We start from the raw sequence: 12,599 nt of genomic DNA on the forward strand, positions 1-12,599 counted from the left end.
ATTATAAATAGTCTAGTCTGAATTGGGGGTTAAAAAATAAGCTTGTAGTTTGAAAAAACGAAAAAAAAAAAAAAAAACACAGGCCGAAATATCGGCCGGTACCGGCCGAAATATAAGCTGGTACAGGCCGAAATTGAGGTACCGGCCAGTATTTTGGCCAGTACGGAACAGGTATAGTACCTGTACCGGCCGGACGGCCGAAACGAAAAATTTCGGCCGTACCGGCCGGTACGGTACAAAATTTAAAACACTGAACAAGATTCTGAACCAAGCATCGTATACAAATCAATTCATTGTGGAGAAAATTAACCAATTAGAGAAGAAATTTTAGGTGTCATTTGGATAGTGAGTTGAGATAGAAGTTGAAAATTGAATAAAATATTATTAGAATATTATTTTTTAGTATTATTATTATTTTGAGATTTGAAAAAATTGAATTTTTTATTATGTTTTTTGTGAAAATTTAGGAAAATTGTAATAATAAGATGTGATGAAATGAAATAAAATGAAACATTTATTGTATCCAAACGGGGCTTAATCTTGGTTAAACTCTCGTTTTGGATAGTGAGATGAGATGTGATGGTTTTAGATAAAAGTTAAAAGTTGAATAAAATATTACTCGTTTGGATAGCGAGAAGAGATGAGATGATTTTAGATAAAAGTTAAAAGTTGAATAAAATATTATTAGAATATTATTTTTTAATATTATTATTGTTTTGTGATTTGGAAAAATTGAATTATTTATTATATTTTATGTAAAAATTTGAGAAAATTGTAATAATGAGATGAGTGAATTGAGATGGTACTAAATAGTACTTTTTTTTCTATTTTCCTAGAAGCCAAACGGAGGAAAAAAAGAGTGTTACGGAAAGCTTAGGTGGAAAAGTGGCCGATGCAGGTCTCGAACCTGCGACCTTCGCGTTATTAGCACGTCGCACTAACCAGCTGAGCTAATAGGCCACATGGCTCTTCTTTTCTTCAATACTTACTTGAATTTTAACAGCTCCATTTTGCATTTGTAGTTCATTGCTGAGTCTCTTTCTTTTCATCCTCGTAATTTCTCGTTTCTTCAATATTTTCTTTCTCCAGATTCCCCTCGAAATGCCAGCAATTTACAGCCTCTGCATCATCAATAAGTCTGGTGGCTTGATCTTTCACAAGGTTGGTTCCTTTCTGTTTCTCTCTTTGTCACACGCTAGACTTGGATATTTTTTTCTATTTGTTTCCCGACAAAATATTTCTTTGTTGAAAAGGAAATTCTCTTGAAGAAACTGGGTAATAGTGAGAAAGACTAGCCTTTAAGTTGTTTGAGTTCGAATCAAACTGTTTTGGATTCTTAGATTAAGGAATAATTGATTTTCTCTCTTTTTCAATTTTTTTCCAGCTACCAAGACAGATGGGTGGGTATTATGTGTATGTGTGTCTATGTGTGTGTGTGTGTGTGTGTGTGTCTCAGAAACGTCAAATAATGATCATAAAACTGATCTGTTCTTGATCGTTGACTCAGTCCATACAGTACTCTAAACTACGAGTCTACGACTTTTGTGGAAACAAAAAAGAATAGAGACGAGCTTCATTGTGATCTCCTCGCTTCATCAGTTGATCTTACTGAGAAGTTAGAGACGGTGCGCGCGCGGCGACCAAAACCGAAAGCGTTTGTTTGTTTGGGTAAGCAAAACATTCATCATCACCTTCTTTTTCTCCCTCTTTTATTTTGTTCCATAATTCTCCTATTTTTATAACTTATGCTATTTAGTTGAAGGTTTGTGTTCGTGGATTTTATCATTTCTGTATAAATCTTTGACAATTTTTGTTTATAATTTTATATTTCATTCTAGAAATATTTGGTTATTTATCTATCAAGATTTATGCTAATTGATTTATTAAGGTATATAATTTTAAAAAGTAAATTTCATGTTTCATCATGTATGTTTTGGACGATCTTCTATTTGTTGTAATTATTTTTTCCATTTTCTGATTGTTGTATGATCTATTGTAAGAATAAAATAAAAAATAACATTTATTATTTTGCTTCTTCTCAAAAAAGAGAATTTAGATGATGAAGATTTTCATTAGTTGATGGGGTTCTTAACACAATCTTTACTGTGATAGTGTTTAGATAAAAGAAGTTATTATTATAGCTTTCCTCCATTGTTTGATAAAAATCCTCATTCATGATCTTCTTTGTTTTGAGAACAAGATTTATTTTGTATGTTATAAATGTTTTAATGTTTAAATTAACATCATGATATTTATTCAGAACATGTAGAATAATGTAAACATTATAATATAATATGATATTATGTGAATATAAAATCTTAGCTTCTGTTAAACATGTATATTACTTTCTTTTGTACACTTATATCAAATTTTTTTAGCATGTATATTACTATAATTGATGCAAATATCATGCTAAGATTGATGTGTATATTATTTTATTATTTTTCTATATATATATATATATATATATATATATATATATATATACTAGTAGTGGGAACAGGTCCAAGGGAGGTAGTTCGCCCAATTAAGAGTGAATAAGGCTTCGTTTGGTTATTGAACTCAATTGAGTTCAGTCTAATTTAAACTGAATCTAACATCCAAATACTCAACTCTAAAATTACTAAATTCATCCAAACTCAAAACATTCTTTCACATAGGATCCACAACCTTTTTCAACTTAAAACATCTTAATACGTGGGACTCGTAACCTTTTTCAATTTCCCATAAAAAGTATTAAACTCATTTTAACATCCAAACACACTTTAAACTCAGTTTAGATGAGTCCCACATAATTCTCTTTACTACTCAACTCACTACTATATATAAAAAACTCAACTCATCTGAGCTCAGTTCAATATCAAAACACAGTTTAAAAACCTAAGCGGCAATCTACAGTGTTTTTTCTTCAAAATTTGTTTTTCTATTTTATCCCTTTTATTCTTGCTTTTTCCTTTTTGTCCATGGCTTTTCTTCTATTTGGAAATTTACATTTTTGTTCTTTTAAATTAATTGATTGATTTAACATATTTGACCCTGTTTAATTGCCTCTAATTGCTGTGTAACCGTATATGAACAGTAATTTTATCCAAATTTGTTTCCAATTTTATCCCTCTGCATTTATCATTTTCCCGTTTTGTCCTTATTATTAGTTTTGTTTTTTCTGAAAAATTACGTCTTTGCTCTGTTTAATTACTTTCTGGCCGAGTTTATCTTCTGAAGACGAAATTGTAGTTCCTTTTTTATGCTACAGTATGTTGGTAGGATGGATAAGATATTTATTTAAATATCTTAAAAATAAATCATTAAATATTTAAAAATATAATATTTTTTTAAATATTTTATAATAATTTTAAAATTTTTCTAAAAATATTTCTAAAAATATTTTTATTCTATCATCTGCTTTCTACAGGAAAACCTTTATATTTTGGTAATTTTTTTTCCTTCAAATTAGGTAAATGTGTCTCGCACGTTGAGCCTCTGCTCTGCCAGTGTGTATGTATGTGTGTACATATATATATATATATATATTAATTAGAAAACGTGGCCATCCAATTCTCTCACAGCAGACCTAGGCCAACATGTTTTTTTTTTTGGGACAACCAGATTAATGTTAAGACATTTTCATAATGATAAGTCACGGCACGTGTAATTCCATGATAGGTCTTGAGTTTAAATTAGGTGTTGAATATTAATGCTTGGTCCCGCATCCAGCTACCGTGAGTAATGCTGTGATAGGTGAAATCGACGAAACGTCAAATAATAATAAAACTATGTACGTTCTTGATCGTTGACTCAGTCCAGGACTATAAACTACGAGTCTACGACTTTTGTGGAAACAAAAAAGAACAGAGTCCTCGCTTCATCAGGTGATCTTACTTAGAAGTTAGAGACGGTGCGCGGCGACCAAAACCGAAAGCGTTTGTTCGTTTGGGTAAGCAAAACATTCTCTCTTTTTTATTCTGTTCCATAATATTCTGCTTTATTATTTTAACTTTTTGAGAATCATTTGTTATGTTTTTAGGCTTACTCACTGTAATAAAAAAGAGTATTTACGACAAATTATTTATAAAAAAAAAAATGACTAATTAGCCCGTCGTCTATATCTATGGATCTAATTCCATGTATATATATATATATATATATATGTGTGTGTGTGCGCTATCTGGACCTCTTTGCTTTGAATATTGAGATATTAATTTATTAGGATATTGACATTTTTATCAATAGTTAGTTCATCAGCTAATGCACTCAACTCGTTGCATACAAAATAAATTCATGGCAGCTTGCTTGTTGATTTGGGTATTTATTTTTCTAGCTAGGTGATCTATAAATAATATATAATATGATATGGTTAATTTACTTTGAATGACTGATAATGCATGGGGTTTTCATTTGTTTGCTTATAGCTGCTTTACTAGCTGGTTACTTATTTTATTAGTATTAAAGTACTCCAATTAAGTTGCCCAGAAAATTGGCCTATATTTTTATATAATTCTATTGTAGTCATTATTCTTTAATTGTGTAAGCAGGCCGGGAGGAACCCAATCTATTATATAAGAAGCTAAATTGTGCGATGGAAAAATCAACAAGCTGTTATGATCAAGAAATTCAACAAAAATTGGCAACTGCTTCATCAGTCACAAATGGAAATCAAAATCATGCTGAAATTCGTTATAATAAATTCTTTTTTATTGTCAATTACGGATCGGAGAAAATTACATTTGAACATAAAAAATGAGGCCATTCAAATATTGGCTAAAAAACCATTCGATTGTTTATTTTAATTTGTCTAAGTTTTAATAATAGAATGTTTAGTTGTAAAAATAATTGAAAAATTACAATATCTATTTGCATAAAGATTTGGGGATCAAATTATTATTATTATTTTTTTGTTTTAAAATAGAATTATTGGTGTTCGAACAATTATTAGGGCTAAAGAAATTTCGTCTCAAAAAATTATGTTTGAATGTTATTGTTGCCGTTTGAACACATATTAGGGACAAAAAATATTTTGTCCAAAAAAATCCACTCGAACACTAGCTTTTGAACAAGTTGAAAAAATTTCATCCCAAAAAAAATGTTTTGAGACTTTTTTCATTCATAATAAAAATTATTATTATGAAAAAAAAAACATAATAATTGACACATAAGTATTCATAATTTTCATTCATAATTGTTCAAAGGGAAACAAATATTATGAGACTTCCTTTAATATTCCATTTTTGCTGAACAACCAAGTAGCGGGCGTAGACCGGACCAAGCCCGATGAGAACCCAAGGCCTTAAAGTTATTTGGCTTTCTCAGTTCTCAGTGGAGTCTCCACTGAGATTTATGCTTGGTCCCGCATCCACCTGCTACAATGCGTAATGCTGTGATATCAACGAAACGTCAAATAATGATAAAACTCTGTACGTTCTTGATCGTTGAGTACTCAGTCCATGCAGTACTCTAAACTACGAGTCTACGACTTTTGTGGAAACAAAAAAAACAGAGACGAGCTTCATCAGGTGATCTCCTAGCTTCATCAGTTAATCTTACTGAGAAGTTAGAGACGGTACTGCGCGCGCGGCGACCAAAACCGAAAGGGTTTGTTTGTTTGGGTAAGCAAAACATTCACCATCATCTTCTTTTTTCTCTCTTTTTTAATCTGTTCCATAATTCTCCTATTTTTATAGCTTATAGTATTGAGAATCATTTATTATTTTACTCAGTTGTGGGTTAATTATTTCAGGGCCTTTTCTAACCGTAATCTAATTCCAAATGAAAAGTGTAACGATCACAAATTAATAGGTTTCATAAAAATTAATTCACAAATTGACATGATATTATGTGATACGTTAGATCTACTTTATAATAAAAATAATTTTATAATTTGATGTACCAACCAAATCACATCAATTAATTTGTGAGTTTATATTTATATGATTCATTTGTAGCCAAAGCATTTCTTGTTCCATATATCCTATTTGGACCTCTTTGTTTTGAATATTGAGATATTAATTAATTAGGATATAGACAGTAACTTTTAAGAAAATACTTCAACCACAAAATGAATATGTAAATAAAAAGAAGATGTCCATAACAGTACTCTAACCTTTATTGCAGCAGTGGTCTGCTACTCTATCGAAAAAGAAGATGAAAAATAGAAAATTTTAAAGTGTGATCTGCTACCGAAAGAAAAAGAAGAAATAAAACTTTGTCATTTTATTTTATTTTTGCCTTTTTACTCTTTCTAGAAAGTAAAGGTTAATGGCCTCTACTTTGTCGTTTTCTTTTGTTTTTGCCTTTTTACTTTAACGTAGAGAAAGGCAAAGTGGTCTCCCATTCATACCTGTCTTTCTGACTAACTTTGCCTTTCTCTACGTTACAACTTTTTGTTTTTTTATTAAAACCCACAAAGTGGTCTCCCTTTCATACTTGTCTTTCTGCCAAAGTTTATTCATTTTTTATTTTTTATTTTAAATAAACCTTGTAACCTTTCATTCATTCACTTCAGTTATACATTGCATTTCTCTTGACACGAGAGAAAATAAATTCATGCCCCTACTTGATCCAAACTATATTTGTTTCTAACGATTCTTTTACTTTTATTGAAATCCAGTTTCGCGGATCAGGAAAAAATCTTGCCAGAATGAACAGTCCTAATCAAATATTAGAAATTTCTATAGAAATTAAATAAATTGATTTACTCTCCACCAAATCACTTTAAAATGATCCCATGACTACTACAATAGTCTCATTTCTAGAAAGTTATTTTAATATTTTTAGCTATACATGATATAAGATTTGGGAAAAAATAAAATAGTAAAATAATTATTAAAACACATACATTTTGCAATTGAGAATTCTCGTAATTTTTCTACATGCGAAGAGTGTTTGATAGAAATTTTCAACTTATCCATTTACACAGTACTTTGATATTGTGTGATGAATAATTATAAGTTTATCTATAGATAGGCTAACATCTCAAATTTTCAAACATTACTTTTTTCTATCTTTCATTAATATAAAAAAATAATTAATAATGTTTCACGAGTAATTATCTTTCTTTTAAATTATTAGAATTTAATATTATGTAATCTTTTTTCTTTTTTAATTAGAAAACGTGCCCGTCTACTTTCCAAGTCTTCTCTAACAGAGACCTAGGTCAAGACTAGTGCTCTCCACATGATACTTTTGTTTCTTTGAGGACAGCCAGATTCCTTCTTGAATTATTGATGTTGACTGTTAAAATAGTCTAATAAGGAGAAGTCACCACGTGTGATGCTGTGATAGGTTTTGAGTTTAGCCGAGGTGTTGAATATTGCAGCTTGTCCGGTATCCAGCTACCATGCATATATGAGTAATAGTGTGGTAAGTGAAATCAACGAAACATCCGGATAGATCTCTTTTCTTGATCGTTAACTCCACTCCAACATGAGTACGAGCGTCTTTGTCTCCGTTTCATCACTCGACTTGCTTCATCGGTTCTTTGATCTGTAAGTCTGAGAAGTTGGAGACTGCGGCGACCAAAAGCGAAAGCGTTTGTTTCGGTAAGGAAAACATGATTCGAAATCACCGTCTTTTTCTTTCTTTTAATTTCTTCCATTTTCTTTTCTAACTTATTGATAATCACTGATTATGTTTTTAGGCTTATTCAATGTAATAAAAACGAGTATTTGCAACGAATTATTTGTCAAAAAAATGACTAATTAGCCCCGTCGTCTATATCTATGGATCTAATTCCATGCCTATATATGTGCTATCTGGACCTCTTTGTTTTGAATATTGAGATGTTAATTTATTAGGATATTGACATTTTTATGCATGTATATCTAGCTAGTTCATCAGCTAATGCGCTCAACTCGTTGCATACAAAATAAATGCATAGCTTGCTTGTACGTTGATTTGGGTATTATTTTTCTAGCTAGGTGATCTATAAATAATATATAATATGATATTGTTAATTTACTTTGAATGACTGATAATGCATGGGGTTTTAATTTGTTTACTAGCTGCATGGGTACTTATTTTAATTCCTTTCTTTTAATTCTTAAAGCCGTCAAATGAAAAAGTTAGCGTTAGCATTAGCATTAAAGTACTCTAATTAAGTTGCCCAAAAAATTGGCCCATATTTTTATAATATAATTGTATTGTAATCAGTACTGAGTCTGAATTTGTGTAAGTAGCAGGCCAGGAGCTAGAAGCCAATTAATTAATTAAGAAGATTAATTGTGAGATGGAAAAATCAACAAGTGATGATCAAGAAATTCAACAAAAAGTGGAAACTGCTTCAGTCACAAATGGAAATCAAAAGCATGCTGAAATTCAACAATGGGGTCAGGAAGCTACAAACACTTTGAGTAGTGGAAATGGAAATCAACATAGAGATCAGTTGCTAAATAGCATCAAAGAAATGGCTGCAAGCTTGGAGCCACCCTTATCAGCAAATGAGTGTTGTATCTACAGGATTCCAACTTGTCTTCGAAAATTGAATGAGGAAGCCTACACTCCTCAGGTTATATCAATAGGGCCTTTCCACCATGGCAGCAAAATATTAGAACCCATGGAAAAGTTGAAATTAAAATATTTTCAGAGATTCCTGCGGCAGATTGACTTCAACATAGAGATTTTAGTAAATGCCATAAAGCTAAATGAAGAAAGTGTGCGTAGTTGTTATGCAGAAACCATCAAGTTTAGCAGTGACGATTTCGTGAAATTAATTTTGGTGGATGGGATCTTTATTATTGAATTATTCTACGAAATATGGTTCAAAGGATCAGATAGGGTTATTCGTGAGAACCATATACTGTTAAACCCAATATCGTGGCAGGAAATTATGTTGGACTTGGAGTTACTTGAAAATCAACTTCCTTTCTTTGCTCTTGAGATATTATTCAGCCTTGCATGTGCACCGGATGATGAGCATCCTTCCTTCACTTCGCTTGCAATTGATGTCTTGGAGTACATTAAAGAACAGGAATTTCCTGGAAATCTTGGAGAGCAACCAATTAGACACTTTGTTGATATGACCAAAGCATTTTTACTTCCATCATCCAGAAAGCTATTGTCACCACATGAAAGTAATGATCTTGCTAGATCAGCTGATCATTTATATACTGTAAGACAGTTGTACGAGGCTGGAGTGAAGTTTAAGGTGAGATCATGCAAATGCTTGCTTGACCTAACAAGACACTTTGCTGATTTCGCCAGAGCATTTTTTCTTCCATCATCTAGAAAGCTGCTAGTGCTACCGCATGAAAATAATAATCTTCCTAGTGCTGATCATTTATATTCGGCAAGCCAGTTGTATGAGGCTGGAGTGAAGTTTAAGGTGAGCTCAAGCAAATGCTTACTTGACTTGAAATTCACCAACGGAACTTTGGAAATTCCATGCATGAACATGTATAATTCGACAGAGACTACTTATCGAAACATCATAGCATTTGAGCAATGCCATTATCCACATGATTCACATTTTACAGACTACATTGTGCTATTGACTTTCCTAATCAACACTCCCAAAGATGCAGATTTACTTATTAGAAAAGGAATCATCATTAATTGGCTTGCCAACAGCAATTCAGTGGCATCTTTTATCAATAATCTGGGGACGAATATTGTTTATTATAGCTGGAAAGGTGCTTATCGGGGTTTGTTTCGAGATTTGAATGCATTCTATAGCAACACTAAGCATACTTGGAAGGCTACCTTGAAACGTGATTATTTTGGCACTCCTTGGAAAATAGCTTCTACTGTAGCTGCTGTTACCTTATTGCTGCTCACTCTCGTACAAACTATATGCTCCATCATCCAAGTTGTGAAGATGTGAAGAAGCTTTGTGCATAAAATCTGGTAGGACATCACATTTTATTTTACTCCTCACGTTTAGAAATTAATTTGTTAGATTGCTAGTAATAGCTTCGAAAATTTGAACATAGTATGCACAAAGATAAGTACTGCTTGAAATAATATGCCTTATCATCACTTTCTTCATCTATTAGTAACATAGGCTCAGCTCTGAATGCTGTATGAATACACCCACATATTTACAGAACATATACAGCACTAATATCTTCTAACCTCACCACATCTTCATTCTTTACTATGTTCTTCATTTGCTGAGTTACAGATTGCTCTCTGATTTTCCAAACAACACCCCCCCCTTGCATTTGCGAGAACCACATGAGAGGCCATGGATTCTATGGTGATTTCTTTGTTGCTAAGTTGTGTTTTTCTCATTACTTACTCGGACAAGTTCTATGGCTGCCAGTGTGGTTCTATGAAATACCTGAACCCAAGGTCGTGTACAACATACGCTCAGAATAAACAAACTCATAGCTCGATGTTCTCCCATCCGTGATTTACATGATGTCCGGTGAATTATGTGATGTCAATTTTCTCTTTGCAATGAAGTTTGGTCAAAGAGGATCCAGACTTAGTTCGATTGTTAAATTATGAATTTTTTTGCAGGAACACTTATATGGGCTGAGAATGGAGAAAAGCAATAGGAGATTAATTAGCTAATGATAGATCATGATATGAATTTCATGCAACAAGAGTGAAGGTCATGCTAGCTATCAACCCGATGGATTCGAATGAAGTGATTTTGTGTGTCTTTGTTTCTTATTAACATACAATTTTATAGCTTTGTTATTATATATTGATACTGTTGGGATAATGGGCTTGTCTTCACGAGAATTTATTTATATTTGCTCTCATAAGTAATTATCTAGTTATATTTCTATATAATAAATTCTTTTTTATTGTCAATTACGGAACGGAGAAAATTACATTTGAACATAAAAAGTGAGGCCATTCAAATATTGGCTAAAAAACCATTCGATTGTTTATTTTAATTTGTCTAAGTTTTAATAATAGAATGTTCAGTTTTAAAAATAATGGAAAAATTACAATATCTATTTGCATAAAGATTTGGGGATCAAATTATTATTATTGTTTTGTTTTAAAATAGAATTATTGGTGTTCGAACAATTATTAGGGCTAAAGAAATTTCGTCGAATGTTATTGTTGGCTTTTGAACAGGTTGAAAAAAACATAATAATTGACATTTTTTTCCATAAAATTTATAATTTTACTATAATAGTAATAGATAAACACACATAAGTATTCATAATTTTCATTCATAATTGTTCAAAGTCAGGACGTTGTTGTTCATAAAATGAAATACGGGAAACAAATATTTTGAGACTTCCTTTAATTTTCCATTTTTACTGAACAACCAAGTAGAGGGCGTAGACCGGACCAATTAAGCCCGGTGAGAACCCAAGGCCTTAAAGTTATTTGGCTTTCTCAGTGGAGTCTCCACCACTACAAGAAAAACCTCCTTTACCGGCGATGTATGTAATTGCTGGTGATGTTGAACCCTGAAACCGAGCCTTTTCTCTCTGCATTTATGGCCCCTTTTGGGGGAAAATGAAGTGGGATCTATTAGCACAGTACTGTCCTCAATTGAAACGTTATACTTAAGATCATAACTTCAATTAAAAACCCCTTTAGTTTAAAGTTAGTTATAGGGTATTTCGAATATGATCCATTTTTGTAGTTGATATTCATATATCTATGTTCTTGCTAGTTGGGGGAACTCAAGTTCTTTCTAGTACTGGTCAATTAAACAGCTGAGCAGAGGCAAAAATTTCCCTTAGGGTTTCAAGATCTATAATACTTGTCAATACCTTAAGCCATTGACAAGTTTTCTGTACTAAATATTTAGGCAAACATTAGTCTATACATTGGGGAACTCAAGTTCTTTCTGCATATAGAGATTAATTTTGGGTTCCAATATAATATATATATATATATATATATATCAATTAATTAATTTATCACAGCAAACTATATACAAATGCGAGTAGGGGTGTATATATAAGTAGGTATGTATTTCAGTTTGTATGACAACTATTTCTAATTTCTGTTTGTGATCAACCAAACATTTATCTTTGTATATGATCTATAAACATATACTGTTAAGAATAACATATTACTAGGCTTTTTGTGTTATTACTTTTAAGAATGAAGCTAAAGTATATGATTCAGCTATACCAACATATTTGTGTTATTACTTCTAATATTTAGTCTATAAAGCCACCACCCGGCCAATTTTGTAATTACTAATTAAATGAAAACTAAATAATATTTCGCACAAAGAGTTAATTTTATCAACTAAATTATAATACATCAATCCAGAAATAAAATCCTTGTTTAAAGTCTGAATTTACTAAAATATAATTAGTGTTTGAATGGCAATATCAGTGTTTGCATTTCTTTTTGGTTTGTGGGTATATGGAGTTAACGATGACTTGTATTTTGTCTGTGGGACGACATTAATGCCTAATGGTTTGAATGGCAATTGCCAATTTGCTGTCAAGCCGCCTAACCAAGAGTACCTTGGCTACTTCGACATTGGATCATGTATTAATATTGCGAAATACGTTGACAACGTCGAGGATGCTCAGAATTGGAAAATAGCCAAGTCCTGCGTTTGGCCTTAGAAATATATAATTAGCTGATCATCTAGAGTTGTTTCTCAATTATCCATGCCTGCATGCATGCAGTATCCCTCTCCTCTGGTTATATATATAAACATGTATATATCG

At 31.8% G+C, this 12,599-nt stretch overlaps 1 protein-coding gene across 1 annotated transcript; it reads left to right on the forward strand.

The window, feature by feature from the left end:
• Positions 1–1,505: 1,505 nt before the first annotated feature.
• Positions 1,506–10,636, forward strand: LOC121261916 (UPF0481 protein At3g47200-like). The gene is made up of 4 exons (XM_041164331.1): positions 1,506–1,668; positions 7,279–7,535; positions 8,210–9,837; positions 10,456–10,636. Exon 3 carries the CDS (start codon positions 8,222–8,224, stop codon positions 9,812–9,814), a length of 1,593 nt encoding a protein of 530 aa, XP_041020265.1. The 5' UTR covers positions 1,506–1,668; positions 7,279–7,535; positions 8,210–8,221; the 3' UTR covers positions 9,815–9,837; positions 10,456–10,636.
• Positions 10,637–12,599: the final 1,963 nt, after the last annotated feature.

Source organism: Juglans microcarpa x Juglans regia, chromosome 4S, assembly GCF_004785595.1.
Source record: "Juglans microcarpa x Juglans regia isolate MS1-56 chromosome 4S, Jm3101_v1.0, whole genome shotgun sequence".
Lineage (NCBI taxonomy): Eukaryota > Viridiplantae > Streptophyta > Magnoliopsida > Fagales > Juglandaceae > Juglans > Juglans microcarpa x Juglans regia.